Source organism: Podarcis gaigeae (assembly GCF_964106915.1).
Source record: "Podarcis gaigeae genome assembly, chromosome: 12".
NCBI classification, from domain to species: Eukaryota; Metazoa; Chordata; class Lepidosauria; order Squamata; family Lacertidae; genus Podarcis; species Podarcis gaigeae.
In genome coordinates this window covers 34,377,391-34,396,029 of record NC_139688.1, presented here as the reverse complement: position 1 = coordinate 34,396,029, position 18,639 = coordinate 34,377,391, and the positions used below count along the sequence as shown (strand labels likewise).

At 42.6% G+C, this 18,639-nt stretch overlaps 1 protein-coding gene across 1 annotated transcript in view; it reads left to right on the top strand.

Moving 5' to 3' along the window:
• Nucleotides 1-7,173: 7,173 nt before the first annotated feature.
• Nucleotides 7,174-18,639, top strand: part of MACC1 (MET transcriptional regulator MACC1) — a 35,260-nt gene continuing 23,794 nt past the window's right edge. The window contains exons 1-2 of the mRNA XM_083705269.1: nt 7,174-7,346; nt 18,392-18,499. Of these exons, the coding sequence (XP_083561395.1) occupies nt 18,400-18,499 (100 nt within the window). The 5' untranslated portion in view covers nt 7,174-7,346; nt 18,392-18,399. The remainder of the gene's footprint in view (nt 7,347-18,391; nt 18,500-18,639) is intronic.

Genomic DNA, 18,639 nt, shown 5'->3' with positions numbered 1-18,639 from the left:
CAGCACCTAGGACTTGCCGATCGCATGGTTGGCAGTTCGAATCCCCGCGGCGGGTTGCGCTCCCGTCGTTCAGTCCCAGCACCTGCCAACCTAGCAGTTCGAAAGCACCTCCGGGTGCAAGTAGATAAATAGGGACCGCTTTCTAGCGGGAAGGTAAACGGCGTTCCGTGTGCTGCTCTGGTGCCAGTTTGCTGGAGCAGCTTCGTCACGCTGGCCACGTGACCCGGAAGTGTCTGCGGACAGCGCTGGCTCCCGGCCTCTAGAGTGAGATGAGCGCACAACCCTAGAGTCTGGCAAGACTGGCCTGTACGGGCAGGGGTACCTTTACCTTTTAATTAGGTAAAAAGTGTCTATGATAATTTGATCTTGGGATATGTGTTTTAAAGAATTTTTGGACTTTTTTATGTTAACCCTTTACGGTACATTCCAATTTCCTTTTTGTAAGTTATATTTTTAAGAACCGCTGTATTAATGTTGTCTGTTGTTTAGAACTCCTGAAGATGGGTATTTTTTTATTTGGAAATGTGTTGAGCTACAATGAAGAGTTCTGCATTACCGAGCACCGGAGCCTGTTCTCCTTTGTTCATTTGTTCCCCTTTTCCCCTGTGCAGAGAGGTTCAAGCAGGACAGTTCACCCCACATCTCACAGGTTTTCTGATCCAGTGGATAAGCAACAGCCCACTCTCCCAATGACCACCGACCATATTCAGGGGCACTTTCAGACCATCACTATTTTCAGGTGGGATTCAAGGACACATTGGCAAATTGATGTCATGTGCCAAAAGCCAATTTGGGGCTCTTGCACAATGGGCCTCCTTCCTCCTAATATGTGACTTTTTGTGAGTGACGAGAAGATGCTGTGGAAAGTGTGGGATGATGCTTGCTTTGATGCTACATCGTCTATCTCCCTCCCCCAACAAACCAGAGTGCATGCTTATTAAACGGCAACGTTGTCCAATCTCCCTGCAAAGAAATTGGCATGGATGCTCAATAAACAGATAATCCAGAAGTACTCTCCATCTTAAATGGACTGCTTGATGGGCCTATCTTCTTCATTTTTAGCCCCCCCCCCCGGTACTTCTGCAAACCGCAGAGCTCGCCTGAGGATGCTGAGACTTTCGTTTCTCCATGGCCTTGTTTTGTTTCTAGTCTTGTTGGCATGAGTGCTCTGAGTTTGCATGCTCGCATATACATGTCTGTGGCATAGTTAGGCTATTAATAGACAACTGTTTCACATATATAATACGATAGCTGCTTTCAAAGAATGTAGATCAGATACTTTAAACTTTGCACACTGCACTAATTCTGGTGTCACTTCACTTTGATTAGATTCCAAATGCACAATGGAGTACTATATAAAGAATCATTTTACACGACAGCCTTGCAAGCTAAATTCTTTTCACTGTCACTCACAGGAGCCTTTGCAAGAGAATCACGTTACATTACAAAGTCACCGCTCCTTATTTAATAGGGAAGAAAGGCTGCCAATCCACACTTTTCGAAGTACGTCACATTGAAGTTAGTAGATCAGATTCTCAGGCTGTGCGCGTACTCCTGTTCACTCTGCATCCAGTCCACTTCCACCACTGGATTGGAACACACATCAGTCACAATCCATATCTAACAGGGATCTATCATGTCGTTTCTTAGGAAATACTGCATTTTGATGAGCTCTCCCTAAAACCACCCTCAATCTGAATGGAGAAAAAGAACTTTAAAATGGCAATGTGTACACATGGTCAGACATAAATGATTGTCAAAGAAGAGCTTCCTCACTACAACAGCTCCAACTTGTGGACTTGCCTTGAAACTACAGAATTTATTAGGTTTGACCAAGTTAGTACTTATGGATACCATTTAGTGCATAAGGCAAGAGTGGCTGGATCGGAACAAACAGCTATCTAGTTCAGCATCCTTTTGCACACAGTGGCCAGCCAATAGGAAAGCCACAAGAAGGACATGAGCCCCAAAGCACTCTCCTACTGCTGTTCCTCAGGGACTGCTATTCAGAGGCATGGAGCCTTTGAACCTGAAAAGTGTATACAAACCGAACATTTAAAAACAGCACAAAGCGCTTTCGTGCAATACAAATGAGTGCAAAAACTCAACTACCACCACCTGAACACATAAACCCAAGCAGCATAAAATCAACAACAACAACAACGTGAAGGGAAAAGAAATTGGTTCAAGAATTTAAGAAGCACCCAATCTGTATTATTGAGGAGCTGGGATAGCTCAGTCAGTACAGCATGAGACTCTTAATCTCTGGGTTGTGGGTTTGAGCCCCACAACATTGGGCAAAGGATTCCTGCATTGTAGGGGGTTGGACTAGATGCCCCCTGTGGTCCTTTCCAACTCTGCAATTCTATATACCTGCTGCAAATTAAAGCTTAACAGTTTGGGGAGAATAAAAAAAGTCTTCCGTTTGTGCCTAAAGTTCCATAATGTAGGCACCAGGTGATCTTCTCCAGGGAGAATCTTCTGTACATAGGCATAGAAGACCCCAAACTGGTTGCTGAATGCCAACATATTAATTTTGATCTAAAGAAAAAAGTGCTTTTTATTTTTAATTATCTTATGGGTTAATCTTCCTAAGATGGTGGTTTATGAGGCAATAAATAAATAAATGACGATGATGACAATATTAATATTAAATATGAGGGAAGGTAGTCCTTTGGGTATCCTGCCAACCTAGCAGTTCGAAAGCACATCAAAGTACAAGTAGATAAATAGGTACCACTCCGGTGGGAAGGTAAACGGCGTTTCCGTGCGCTGCTCTGGTTCTGCTTAGTCAGGCTGGCCACATGACCCAGAAGCTGTATGCCGGCTCCCTCGGCCAATAAAGCAAGATGAGCGCCGCAATCCCAGAGTCAGTCACGACTGGACCTAATGGTCAGGGGTCCCTTTACCTAGTCCTTTGGGTAACTCAGCCCCAAGCCAATTAAGCCCTTAAGAGTTAATAACAGCACTATGCAGCTGCTCTGCATAGTCATCAAAGTGACTGTGGATCCATATAACTTGTCAGGTTCAGTCCCTGGCACTTTCAAAGTTCTTCAGTGGCAAGGCTGGGAAAGAGCTCTGCTTGTTTCCTCAATTAGTTGCTGCCAGTCAGGGCCAGACTGATAGCACAGGTCAGCATTTGACAGCGTCATATGTTCAGATATGTACTGTGTATCGCGGCTGTGCTTCTCAGGTGCTGGGCAAACCCCTGCTATGTTTTGTTTGCAGTTCAGGCCTCACCTTGTTAGTCAAGGTGACTGCTCCTTTCTAATTATTAAGTCCTAACCACAAGCTGTGCAATAACAGTGACACAGTAGCCAAAACTCGCCTGATTGTCCAACCAATGAAACTGTGGAATGATTCTTGCCACGTGAATCAGAAGGCAGCTTGTTTTCCTTTCCCTGTATGGCATGTGGGTTCCTCTGTCCACAGATACTCTGATTAAAAGGTCCCCTCAAGACTGTCACTGTTTTGCAGGAGGGATTCAGCTGCACACCAGGAAATTCAGATGTGTACAATTAAAGAGCTCTTGTGCAACAAAACCCACTTGAAGGGGAAAAAGAAGGAGGAGGAAGAGGAGGAGGAAGAGGAGGAGGAGGAGGAGGAGGAGGAGGAGGAGGAGGAGGAGAAGAAGAAGAAGAAGAAGAAGAAGAAGAAGAAGAAGAAGAAGAAGAAGAAGAAGAAGAAAACAAATTCCACAAATTCTGCACAATGATGTCAGGCTGAATTCTCAAAAACACACACTTCCCTAAAACCAAAACACAAAAATCATAATTATTGCTAAACAAACAGTGCCTCTGTGCATATAACCTCTGTGCAAGCTTTTTGCAAACAAATCAGGATGAGCACTCAATAAACTGGTTGTCTGGAGGCAAAATTACTTCTTAGTAACACCACTACGTCAAACATTCAAAGCAGCTAATAATGGACTCATCTAAATGTGAATGCCTCATGCTTAGGGACAAGGCTTTTGGTCATTGTGGAAACATCTCATCAACTAGAATTTTTTTTAAAGGTGATTTGGAAAACCATTTCCCAACATTTTGCATGTACAATAGCTCTCCTTTCAGAAATATCAGAGGCCTGAAATTATTGAAATGTGCATCCTAATTTAAGCTTCCATTATTGAAAAGCCTTAGCACAATGAATCAATGCCAGGGGTTAATTAAAAGGTAATACAATAAGTTGGTCCATATACAGCGCCTGGAGCTGCCAGTAGTCAGCTTGGCACTTTAGGAAAAACCATTTTAGCTGTCATCTCTTTAAACTGCCAGCACGTTTATGAGCAGCATTTGGAAAGCTGGTCCTTGCTGCATCATGTCTAAGGTAAAATAGTCACTGTCAGTTTATTTAAATGCCACATTTCCCACAAGCACACCTGTGCTCATTTAAAAAAAACCAAAAAACAGTTTAAGCACAGTAGTACATGACAATCCATAATAAAAGGTACAGATAACACAGGGCAGGAATTCTAACTTCAGAAGGCATGGGGCATCCAACACATTTTGCAGTGACAATAAAGGGCACTTCCGGACACCCTTTATATTGAGCATTCATCCTGGTTTGATTGCAGGGAGATTAGAGGATGTTGCCATCCATTCCGATTTATTTATGGGGAGGTTAGATAGATGACATTGTGTGAAAGCAGCTTTCCCACACTTTCCCACACTTTCCAATGCATTTCTCTGTCACTTTTAAAATTTGACCTTTTGGGGAAGTGCTACAGTTTGATCAACAAAGTGCTACAGTTCCAAGAGAGTCCTTGTGTCAAATTGTGGCTGATCGCCTGATGATTTAGTACAGTATTAAGCACACAGGCCAAGAGCTAACGCAAACTGAGGTCTTCTGAGAGCTGCTATTCAATATATATACATTGATTAAAATAAAGGGGTGCGGGTGGGGAATTGAAGGTAAGAGTTCTATACATTTGCTTTCTGTTAACTAAATACAATTGAACTATCAAATGACAAGACCCCAAGATAGAAACAACTGGGTAGGCTGAAGTCCACTCCTGGACTCTAGAGAGAACCAGGCAGGGACAGCTCCAGAAAAACTAGTTACGTTATTATGGGTCCAAGGATTCCATAGAATCATAGAATTTTAGAGTTGGAAGGGATCCTAAGGGTCATCTAGTCCAACTCCTTGCAATGAAGGAATCTCAGCTAAAGCATCCATGACAGATGGCCACCCAACCTCTGCTTAAAAACCTCCAAGTAAGGAGAGTCTACCACCTCTTGTGGGAGTCTGTTCCACTACCATAAAGCTCTTACTGTTATAAAGTACTTCCTGATGTTTAGTCAGAATCTCCTTTCTTGTAACTTGAATTCATTGGTTTGGGTCCTAGACTCTGGAGCAGGAGAAATAAGCTCCATGTGACAGCCCTTCAGGTATTTGAAGATGGCTATCATATCTCCTCTCAGTTTCTGTTTTACCAGGCCAAACATGCCCAGCTCCTTATAAAGCTCATAAAGCTTGGTTTCCAGACCCTTGATCAACTTGGTCACTCTGCACATGTCCATAACCTTCTTAAACTATGGTGCCGAGAACTGGAGCCAGTACTCCAGGTGTGGTCTGACCAAGGCAGAATGGAGCAGGACTATTACAGTGGCATCCTGGTTTAAGAACAACTTAGTTTATGAACAACTTGGATTAAAAACACTGCAAACCCGGAGGTAGGTGTTTTGGTTTGTGAACTTTGCCTTGGAAGCAGAACATGTTTCGCTTCCTGCTGAGTGTGTTCCATTTGTAAATTGAGTCCCCCGCTGCTATGGGAAAGCACGCCTTGGTTTAAGAACACTTTGGTTTAAGAACAGACTTCTGGAACGGATTAAGTTCATAAACCAAGGTACCACTGTACTTCCCTTGATCAGAACACTATATTTCTGCTGATGCAGCCTATTAAAAACATTAATATATAGCAGCTGGGGGAGTGAATGGGATAGCAGGATTTTTTTTTGGGGGGGGCATCTACTACACAGAATAAACTTTGCCACTAGGGCAGAAGTCAAGTAATCACAGAAGGCACAGTGCAAATAAAAACAAAGGTCTAAAATCAGGATAGGCTACTCCAATCAAGATTAGGATTTTTATCTTCTTTTGAGAACCCAGCCAGGATAAAAACTGAATGGGAGACACATAGCACTCACACCTTAATGAAAAGTGCATTGTGCGGGTAGCATACCTGCCATTTTGGATGCCACACTCTCATGCTGCACTCTTGCCCAGGAAAAAGGCCCTTTTCGGAGCGACAGCAAGGCATGAGTCACGTGAATTACCCAGGAGCAGGCCTCAGAAGAGACCTGCCCTGGTTTTTGGTCTCCAAAAGCTGGGATAGTATGGAGTAGTGCAAAGTTGTGGCTAAGGGGGTCAGACTAGGACCTGGGAGTTCAGAGTTCAAATCCCCAACTCAGCCATACTGTGTGACCTTGGGCTGGTCACAGTCTTTCAGCCTGAAGCTATCTCACAGGGTTATTGTGCAGATAAAATAGGCGGAAAAGCATGAGCACTATGTTGAGCACCTTGGGGGAAAAGAGGGATATAAATATTAGAATGAATGAATGAAATAATGATTGATTGATTGATTGATTGATTGACTGATTGATTTATTTATTTTGCAGCCACCAGCACCAGTCATGTCTCCAACCTTTCCTGCACCACCTCTTAAGACGTCACCTGTTCTTTTGTTTTCCTTTAGTGGCATTTCCCTATTTCTTCTATACCCAACAACTAAAACATTCGTGCCACCCCAGCTTATCTGCCTGGCGACAGCTCAGAGTTTCTCCTATCCATAACCCGGTCTTTCAGGTTTCGAGGCTATTTTTAAAGCTCTCACAGCTTTGAAATCTAAAAAGCAAAGAATTCGCCCCAGCATTCCTCAGCTCTGTTATTGCCTCTCTACTCTTTAATTCCCATTCGGCCACAGCAGGGCCAAGCCGAGCAAACTCCGAAGAAAACAAAATCCAGAGCCCGACTGCACTCCCCCTCTTTCTTACTCTCTCTCCCGCCCTCAGGTGAAACTTCAGTGGCCGGACCAGCTTTCCCAGTTTCAGGTGGAGGCCCAGGTGAGTCGAATGGACTTATGGGTAATGTAGTTCATTTTTTCTTTCAGTAGGAGTTACGAGGCGGCATCGGAACTCAGAGTCCCAGAAAGCCTTGCGGCCTCCAACCCACAAACAGAAGGTGTGTCTTCTAATTAGAATTCCTAACCTGTTCACTTTTTCTTTTCTTTTTTTTTAAAATTCAAGCCAGCATGGGATCCCCAAGAGCGCTTTAGGACACGCTTGTCTCCAAAGCAATGCCCTTAGGATAAGCAGCTGCTGCGGATTTGAAGGGAGAAAGGACCAAAGGTACGTGGGTTTTGTTTCACCTTAAAGTTTCAAAGTTCAGGTGAGGGGGAGATGGGCGGAATGGGGTTGGGGAGACAACATGGATATGGACAAATTTGCATGCGGAGTGGATCCGCTTCCTGATCGCGCTTTGCTACCATCTCTTTTCTTTTCTTTTACAAATCGGCAGCCTCAGCATCCGAGTCGCATTTCACCTTAAACTAAGAAGGAGCTTTCGCTGCCATCGCGCCCCTAAGTTTGGGGCAAGTTTATCCTGCTGTTTCCATGTAGAAAGCACCTGTGGGCATTGGAGCTGACTCCTAGGTGCCGAGGTCCCTTCGTCCCACCCACCCACTCATAAAATATATGAGGCGACCGCTCTACCCAAAGCTGATGGGCACTGCCATTCAAATAGTGTGCATGCACGACATCATGTGATCGATTACCCAATGCTGTGATCGATCATGTGATCAATAATGCGGGGTGGGGAATACCCCAATATTTTATTCAGGTTGGCTCCCCTGGCTGTGGGCATCACTCCCCATTTTATAAAACCATTACTGATGTTTGTATCAATAGGAGAACTAATTTTAAAACCCAGAGCAATTTACAAGGTTTCATACACTCCCAGGGCACTTTTGCTTTTTAGTTCATTAGCTTCTCAGCTTGAATCTTTTCTCCTTACAGGGCTCTTGGCCCATGTAAACTGTGGAGCCGTTTCAGAGATGAAGTAGTCCCTGTTGGCTTCCAGCCTAAGACATTGGGTGATAACCTACGATTGTGGTTAAGAGCCCCCTGGCATGTTAAACATCGATTCTGTGGAAGGGTTAGCTTTAAAGCTGATCGAAACAATGCCCCGATAACTCCTTTTATGAGGAGTCAACACTACTCAGTCCTGGGTAAAATGACAGTTCTGAGGTCTGCTATTCTTTGCCTCACATCACAAAAGGAAACATTCAATTATACATCTTATTCCTAATCCTAGCCATATCTTTTACAGGATGTGACTCAATCCAAATGGCATAGTAGTGCATTATATATGGCCTATTATAGCATAAAGAACAGAAAGTGTGTGTTGCATTCTTTGCTAAAAGGTTTTACTGATGTAATGTAAGACTTTTGACTAATGAGAGAATTTGAACTGGTTGATTGATGGGCCCGAATCTGAAGTATGAGTTTACGGTAGGTTGTTGCAGTTGTACTTTTTGGCTCAAAGCTTTAAAATGATGAATCACTTGAAACTGGAGATACAATTAAAGGTAAAGGTAAAGGTACCCCTGCCCATACGGGCCAGTCTTGACAGACTCTAGGGTTGTGCGCTCATCTCACTCTAGAGGCCGGGAGCCAGCGCTGTCCGCAGACACTTCCGGATCACTTGGCCAGCGTGACGAAGCTGCTCCGGCGAACCGGCACCAGAGCAGCACACGGAACGCCGTTTACCTTCCTGCTAGAAAGCGGTACCTATTTATCAACTTGCACTTAATTGTGCTTTCAAACTGCTAGGTGGGCAGGAGCTGGGACCGAACGACGGGAGCTCACCCCGCCGCGGGGATTCGAACCGCTGACCATGCGATCAGCAAGTCCTAGGCGCTGCGGTTTTACCCACAGCGCCACCCGCATCCCCAGTTATTTACAATTATTTACATCCAATTCAATGTGAGTTGAGTTCCATTTGTGGGATGGTTCTTTTTTTTTTTTTTTTTGAACCAACATTTGTGTCCTGTGAAAAACCACATTTATGTGTTGGGAAACCTATGAGAGTAGTGTGGGGTATAGAAGGATGTCACTGGAGGAGGTAGCAGAAACTGAGAGCTTCCCCTTGGTGATGGCCATAGATCAATGGTAGACTATCTGCTTTGCATGCAGAACATCCATGACATCTGGTAGGGCTGGGAACGTCCCTTGTTTAAAACCCCGGAGAGCTGCTGCCAGCTAGTATAGTCTGAGCTGGATGAACCAGTTGGCATAAGGCAGCCTCTTCTGTTTTCTGCCCAAGCTGAAGTGCTTTCCACTTGTGATTGGGCCACTTTGGAACCAACCCACTGGAATATAATGGAATTCAACATTGCTTATGCTGTTTTACTGTTCACTCTGACAGGGGTGGAGGGCAGTACATTCAGAGAATTCTGGGCTGGCTCAGTCCTGCAAACTGCCTTTGGGAGCTTTCTTTGGGTTAACCACTGGCTGAGATCCTGCCAGTGGTAGGATACATATGGTCTTATGTGTTATCCATCATTGCAACTGTTTCAGTCACCGAAATGTTGGTGGCTTGAACTGCTGGTGGGTCTGGGCTCCCAATCTTCTTCAGCAGCTGTCAGATGCACCAGATTGGGATTATCTAGCTAAATTTGGAAGCCTCTGGACCAGATGCAGCAAGTTGGTCACGATAACTGTACACAGCCTTTCTCACTGTGATATACAAACTGCATTACAGCTTCTGCACAAAATTATGTCGAACCACAATTTACCCTGAGGCTAAACGATGACTGGCCTTGAAGTTTACCTCATAGCTATTTAAAATTGGATGGACACCGCTGCATTTGTTAAGCTAACTCGACAGTATCCTGTAGCAGTTTGCTCAAAATACTAATTAGATGCTGTGTTAGTCGTCTTATTGAACATAGCTTTCTCTTCTTTATAATGATGGAGAGGCTATTAATTCACTGTAAGAAAAGCTGGTGAGGGAAGAGATGAGGGGAAAAATACAGTTAAGCTAGCATAGTTCTTTCTTGACAGGTTTTTGTCTTCCAAAACAAATGGCCCTATCCTCACTCATAGTTGCAGGTTTTTCTGCTTAGCAATTTAGAAACCTTACTGCTTTCTATGCTTCCTGTAATCCCTTTCCTTCTGCCAGTTACTTGTAAAATATTATCTTGTAATAAATACATTAATGCGTCAAAATGGGATTATATTATCAATTCATAAACCGTAATAGACGCAAAACTTTCATATTTAAAAGCCATCCCCTCCTTTAATCGCTTCTCTGCCTGAGCTTTGCACTCAATAGACACCCTCATTAATTTGCCCATTACGGTGCTTGAGTTTTCAGAGAGGCTTTGGTTAATTCCCAGCTGTTCAGTGTCTGTCTTGCATTTGAGTTATTTCTTCCCTAAGTGCTTTATTCTGCATTTTAGTTATAGCAATTTTAATTGGCTTCTGTGTTACATTTCAGGCTTTTTAGAGTTTTCTCATAATCCTATCAAACTTAGATTTATTAATGGTGTTTTTTCAGTCTTGGTTTTGACACATACCTTCTTCGGGTTAAGTCACACAACCCTCTTGGCACAGTGCTTGCTCCAGAGAAAACTTGATCAGCATGTGTGTGTGTGTGTGTGTGTGTGTGTAGCTCTGCATGGATAGACTGATTATTTCTAGTCTTGGTGTTTTGTTAAAAAAAGGATATCTGTTTGGTAAAGTAGATGTGTGATTCATCTCTTTCACATAGGTATTTGTATGGTTTTAACAGATATTATTGTGTGTGTGTGTGTGTGTGTATAGTGTGTGTGTCTTAATTCTACCAATGTTTGATTGTTTTTTAATTATTGTTTCCCCCTATTTTTCTAGCTGTTCTTATTTTTATCTGTAAGCTGCCTTGTGCTCCTGTCAGGAAAAAGGCAGGGTAAAAAGTAATATTATTAATAATAATAATAATAATAATACAACCCTGGGGTGGATTATTTGAATCTCTGTGGCAGTTCTTCATAGTTTTGGGAGTTAGTGGGAAGCCTCTTGATATTCTAATTATCTAATGAAGTTATTCTTCACTACTGAGAAACTTGTTGATAGTTTCTCTTCAGTTCCAAGGTCATGTCATGCATGACCTTACCCCTAAGAAAACAATTGCCAATTCATACCTTGATTTTTATGTGATGAAATTAATGCATGTGATGAAACTGCAAATGTTTGTCATGAAGGTACCCTGTGTGGCAACAAGTGAGATTTACCAATAGTATTTATCGGTACCTTTTCTTAAGAAAAATATTGCCTACTGAAAGGAACCTGGACTAGGTAACTGAGTGGCCTTTCAAAATAAGAGTGTATATTATCTTTCATTAAGAGATTGAGACAGAGATGGGGATCCTGTACCTCATCCCCTCAGATGCCAGACTCCAACTCCCATCAGCCCCTGCCATCATGGCCAATCATCAGGGCTGATGGGAGCTGGAGTTCAACATTTGGAGAGCCACAAGGTCCCCATGGCTGTCTTAAGGCAACCCACCCACTGCATGCATATTTCAAATTGTTTAATATGTACAGTCAGGTCTTTCCTCATCTCAGACTTGAGTGGCACTGTCTTAGTTTCGTTACACAACCATATTCCTCCAAATTTCAGCACGGTACAGCATATTTAATGGCAGACTGTGTTTTACTCTTTCTGTATGACTGATTGTGCAGGCATGTACTGAACTTGCACTTATGATATACATTGCTATCGGCAAGGAAGCTTGGTTCTCAGCCAGGGAATGTTTCTCTTAGTTTTCACTGTTGTGACAAAATATGAGCTGGTGTCCTTTTGCTCAAAGTGGAAGGCTTGTTAGGTTCCTGTGAGTTCAGAACACCCAGGGTGACCAACCAGCATCCTCAGACTTTTTCAAAAGATTCTATATATTTCTGAAATATGAAGCATTAACGGGAAATAGACTGTAAAAGCAGATCCAAATCACGCTCAACTGTCCATTTTTGTGTGAAGATAAATTTACTCTACAAAAAGCCTTGATAGAGTGCAGGCGGCTGTGGGATTGTCAGCGACTGGCTTTAAAGCTACTGAGCTGTAGCACTCCTGTTCAATTTATATTTAAGAGGCAATGATTTTCAGTTCTAATGAAAAGCAATAAAGGTTTAAAAGCAATGAAAGAACCGGTGGGTTGTGTTGCCTGAACTTCCTGAAGTGGCTGGGGGAGGAACAGTGATATGGGACAGAATTTTCCACGAAAATTTTGCCAGTGCTGTCTTTTTCCACGGGTACTTTTTTATTTCATAAGTTCGTCATTAACAACGAATGGGTGCCGATTGCAAATACAGTGTTAGGCAAGCTTGGCAGTTTCAGAGTTGTTAGCTTTGTTCAATAAAGGCAAGTAAAATAAGCAAGCCCTCCCTATGGCATCAAACAAAATTCCAATGCAAATTAGCTCACTTGGCCTAGGAAATTTTCTGGTCAGAAAATTTTCAAGAAGATCTATGTCACTGGGGAGGAAGAGAGTCAAGAAGATGGGTGGAGAGTGAGGCGGGACTATTCAGAAAGTGGGGTTGCCATATATCTTTTTTGTGATATGTTTGTTTGTGGCAGGTGAAATTTAAATAGGTATAGCTTTTCATTGTATCTCCATCCCAGGAAAGACCATAATGTTCGTATTTTTTATTGAAAGGAGTCCTGCCAGCTGATATAGTTGACCTCCCTAGAAGATGGTGGAGGAGGAACTCACCATATGCCCCCCCTCCAGTCATCCCCAATTCCACAAATGGAAAAAAGTGGCCTACATTTATGGATCTGCTTAGGGCAGGGATGGGGAACCTATGACCCTCCAGGTGTTGCTGGACTCTCAACTCTCATTAGCCTTCACAAGCATGGCCAACAGTCAGGGATGATGGATGCTGGAGTCCCAGCAACATCTGTAAGGGCCAAGGGTTCACATCTCTGACTTGGGGACACAAGAAGGAAGATGAGGAGTAAGGACCAAATCCTCTTCTTCTCCAGCTCTTACTTTCACCCGCCTCCCTTCATCTGAGCTATTCTAAGCTGTTAATAAATAGAGGGTAGGGAGGAGGTCAGCTGGCCTCAACACATGCAGCAGAATGAGGAAGAAAAATCCCGAGATGATAGGACAGATGAACTGGAGGTGTGGAATTGCATTATCAGCCTTTCCCAACCTCCAGTCCCCAGATGTATTCCAACAATGTATGGGGGACCCAAGGATGGGAAAAGCACATACAAAGAAATTCATGCAAATCCAGTGCTAGATTGTAGAGAGTGAAACTGGAGTAGAACCTTTCTTCATTTTATTTTGTTTGCAGTTTTTTAGGGTTTTAACACGGCACACCTCCACCTGTATGCAACTTGACACCTCAGCAGGCCATATGTCTAGACCAGGAGCCTCTTTGGAAGTCAGGGCTGGGCTGTCTCCTTGCTGCAAGGCTCCTATATTTTAAGGCTGCATTTAGTGTGCCAGCTTTGAATCTGTCAGCATAAATGCTAACTTGTCAGTTGTAAATGCTTACTTAATGTCTTTATTAGGAACATATTGGCAGAGACACAAAATAATATCATTAGCTACCAAGTGCAACATTTGCAGTGTTCTACTCAATCTTGTACATTTCTAGTAGATCTTATGGTTTTTAAAAGTGATGTTGGCTTCTCTTGCCATGTCATCAGGAATTATTGGGGTGGACTGAGTTTTGTTTCTTGGTATCCTGTAGTATTATGCACTTTGTGGTCGATACTTGCTTGCTCTTGTCCAATCAACCTCCATCCATTTCTGCTTTGGGCAAAATCAGAAATCCTGATACAGGAACTTGAAGGGAATTTGCTACCTGGAGAAATTAGAACAAGCCTAACGGCTATCTAGGCTCCTAAAGCAGAACAGCTAAGAATGGAAAAGTCAATCACCAGATAAATTTAGTGTTGAAAAACAGGTGCATGTATCTGCCTCCCATGGTCTGGACACCTTAGTCAGAACTATCTGTAGCAATACCTCAGGTTGCATTGTCTTCTGTTGCTGGGGAAAACAAAGATTACCGTATTTTTCGTTCTATAAGACGCACCAGACCACAAGATGCACCTAGTTTTTGGAGGAGGAAAACAAGAAAAAAAATATTCTGAATTTCAGAAGCCAGAACAGCAAGAGGGATCGCTGCGCAGTGAAAGCAGCAATCCCTCTTGCTGTTCTGGCTTCTGTGATAGCTGCGCAGCCTGCATTCGTTCCATAAGATGCACACACATTTCCCCTTACTTTTGAGGAGGGAAAAAGTGAGTCTTATAGAGCAAAAAATATGGTATTTTGTAATGCACTGGAGGATTTTGCTGCTGTGGTGGCAAAGTCTGGCTTCACTCATTAGAGGTGAAATATATTTCACTAAGAGACGTTTTTCTTTCCCTTGTGTTTTTTAGCAGGCTTGTCAGCCCAGTTGTACCCGTCAAACCGAAAAGTTCAATGCTTAAATCCTCTCTTTGGGTAATGCGTCCCTGAAACTATTGATGCCCATTTTCCCCCTGTCAATCCTTTCAGGAGTTTTGTTTATTAGGTCAATATGTTTATTGGATGTCAAGCAGTATAATATTAGAAACACATGGGTAAAACAGAAAGGTGATTCAAAGATATATATATTAAAAACCCAGATACTGAAATAGAGCATTTAAAATTGCTGTGTATTTTAAAAGTTCACCAAGGAACCAGAAAAGAAGCTGAGCAGTGTGCCCAGCTTTCTGAGGTAAACTCTTTAAATGTCATGCTAGCTAGTTTCCCAAGAAATGCCCTAAGGATGCTCTCAAGTGCTTAAATAGTGTAAAAAGCTCTCTTTTTTTGGGTCTGCCACAAGCAGTTTAAATTGGCATTTATTACTTTTATAGAGCATGTAGCTCAGTCTCCTGTAAAGAGACTTGCTAATAACTGGCTGCTTTCTCACACTAAAAGAAACGAGGAGAAAACAGTTGTGCCACAGAGAAATATGGGGGCACCCCCCCTTCAAGCTCTTGACTTTCTTTCCCCCTGCCTTCAACATTAAGGTAAAAGGTAAAGGTACCACTGCCCGTGCGGGCCAGTCTTCACAGACTCTAGGGTTGTGCGCTCATCTCACTCTATAGGCCGGGAGCCAGCGCTGTCCGCAGACACTTCCGGGTCACTTGTCCAGCGTGACAAAGCTGCATCTGGCGAGCCAGCGCAGCACACGGAACGCCGTTTACCTTCCCGCTGGTAAGCAGTCCCTATTTATCTACTTGCACCCGGGGGTGCTTTCAAACTGCTAGGTTGGCAGGCGCTGGGACCGAACAACGGGAGTGCACCCCACTGCGGGGATTCAAACCGCTGACCAAGTGATCGGCAAGTCCTAGGCGCTGAGGTTTTACCCACAGTGCCACCCACGTCCCTGCCCTCAACATTACTTCCTTCAAATGCCATTTTATAGAAGTAAACAGCTGAGTAGGGAAAACCAAGGCCCAGAAAAAATTGGGAAAAACCATCTTGTGTTATAAGCCAGATTGTGTTTTAAGCCAGTAATGTGTACACTGTCTGAGTTGCTCTGAGTTGGGTTTGCTAATTGCAAACTCTTTTTCTCCCCTCCCACATTCACAGTGACTGCCTGCTTCTTTTTCTATTTTACAGAAATTATGCAGGTTATTTTCTTAAGAGGCACCTCTATGACATATGCCATTTTCATACTAAAGCCATCACCTATAAAACCACAGGGAAGGAAGCCAATCCCTTTTAATTCTCAACCCCGGTCAACTTTTAAAATGTCTAGCACAAAAAAATCCCTGCATCTAAATACTTCGGAATTTTTGCAGGTTTCTTACATAGAATCATAGAATTGTGGAGTTGGAAGGGACCCTGAGGGTAATCTACCTGTAATACATGATACCTAGTGGTGTCTCTCTAATATATGCAATGTTCACCTAAATTGCTTCACAAAACAATAGAGGGGTTAAAATAAATAAGTAAATAAATCCAAAACTGGCAAAGGCAGTTCTTGCAGAAGAAACTACTGCTGGTGTCCTTCAGAAATTTGGCTTTGTTCCTTCCCTCAGAGGGGGCTGCCGTTTATGAAAGTTTTGTCCAATTCAGCCAAAAAAGAAGAGAGTTATTGATTACAGTATTATCTAAAAGACAGCAATTGCATTTTAAAGGAGCCCAGCAACAACCGCAACAAGCCATTGCACTGTTCTTCTGGAATTTCTTAGGTGTTATGCAATATAACAAACAAACAAACAAACAAACAATTCCAGCCATTTTCATCAAATTCTATCAAAAAGGGGGGAAATGTAGCCATTTTTTATTTCTCCATAATAGTAAATGGGGGGTCAGAAATGTCTTGTTCTGCCAAACTGGGTTTCGAACCTGAGCTGAATCAGGCAACCTTCAAATGGATGTGAGGTGAATTGATCTGTTTTCCAAAGCACTTAATCAAATCCTGAGGTAAATAATGTAGTTGGTGCACACTCCCAGTTCAAATGGAAGCTGGTGTTTCCAAGTCGTAAGACATGTTTCAATATATTGGGATGCTGTAGTTGGCAACGTATCTAACACAGTTACTGTATACAGGTAGGCAGAGTCCCTTCTCAACTGTAGCAACCCAAAAAGCATATTCCTGCTGCATATTGTTTAATCTGTAATACTTTTTTAAAAACGCTCCCTAGCTTTTAAACCACTTTTTACATATATCTAAAATACTGGTAGTGTTTTTTGGGCACTTTTAGTGCATTTTTAATTGTTTTGCTGTGTTTTAGTGCAAACTATCCTGGTATACATATTATGCAGGGCAGTTAGTATATATAAATCCCTGAAATAATAATAGTAGTAATAATAATAATAATAATAATAATAATAATAATAATAATAATAATAAATACTGAAATGCCAGTATGTGGAACTAGTTTCATCTATGATTGTATGTTTTAAACACAAACCTAAGAAAGATCACATTGTACAGTGTATGTTGCAAAATTTGTCAGATAAAACAAAGAGTGCATTTCTCCCCCTGCTTACTGACCTGCATTCGGATTAAACAAAAAGCCCTTGTGCCACCCTTCTTGGCTGTGTTATAAAATACACACCTTTTCTGGCATGGATATGAAGTTCTGTGTTAAGTTCTGGAGAACTTAAATGATAAGGCTATCTCAGTGTTTTGGAATCTTTGAGTGCCCCTTTATAAGAGTATCACTCTTAAGAGGCTGGAATTATTTGCCTAGTCTAGTGTTTACATTTCCAGACAAAGATGTATTGAAAAATCAAAAATCAGTTCTTTTGGGGGAATAGTGTGTTTGTTTCCGTAAATTTTGCAAGCAGGCAATATCCAAGAGAATCATTATAACTGGGCTGCCATTATACTCTCTTTCAGGGGTCAGCAAACTTTTTCAGCAGGGGGCCGGTCCACTGTCCCTCAGACCTTGGGGGGGGGGGGCAGACTATATTTTGAAAAAAAAAAATGAACGAATCCCTATGCCCCACAAATAACCCAGAGATGCATTTTAAATAAAAGTACACATTCTACGCATGTAAAAACACCAGGCAGGCCCCACAAATAACCCAGAGATGCATTTTAAATAAAAGGACACATTCTACTCATGTAAAAACACACTGATTCCCAGACTGCCTGCAGTTGGGCCAGATCCGGCCCCCGGGCTATAGTTTGCCTACCTATGCTCTACACAAAATATTTACGGTACTTGGGATGCTAAAACTGAATTGGCAAATCAGGTCCCTTCTTCTTTCTATGTGGCAACAAGAACACGTACCCAGGGTCGTCTTTACTCAGGGGTGCAAGGGGTGTGGGGCACCCAGGTGCCGAATTTGGGAAGGGGGCGCCCGGCACCTGCCACTGAAGCCGCCTAAGCTCTTAACTATCAACCTGTTATGAAATAATAAACAATTTTGATCAAGCTAGAAAAACAAAATACATATATTCCCAGGTATTACCGAAATATATACCTACTGTTTCACTAAAGGACTTTTGACTTTGTGCGCTCATTTACCAAAGATGTGCCGCACCAGCAATGGCGCTTGTCATTCTCAACGGTGCCGTGCACATGAAATTAACTATATTTGGGGGTGCTTGGAGGATCTTTGCACCCTGGCGTTGCATATGCTAAAGATGGCCCTGCACGTACCTATGGGACTTTATAAGCACAGACCCTGTGCAGACATTCAGCAAGTGGGAAATCTGGCAGTTGAATTCAATGGGGCTTCCTCCCAGGTAAGTGAGCCTAAACTCAAACAGGCAACTATCCATGCCTCCCCATTGTGAAGTTAATGTGAGGAATTCCTAAGCCATTTCTTTCTGGACTTTGATTACGATTTATGCCTTGTGGTTCTAAAACATTTATTGGTTAGTAAAGCAACTTGTCTTAAATCTGTTAGGAAGGAAGATGTCTGCATCCTGTCATATAAAGGAGATTTCATGGAGTAAGTCAGAGGGATGTCTGGTTGACTTGGATGACAGCAGCCCTGCAAGAAATGATTGGACAGGTATGTTGCTAGCATCCTACCTTCTTAAGCAGAGTTCTGATTGGAATCTACATTTGCTTGATAAATACATGGCTTATTTTATTTTATTTATTGAATTTATATAGTGTCCTCTACCCGGAGGTCTTAGGGTGGTTCAGAGA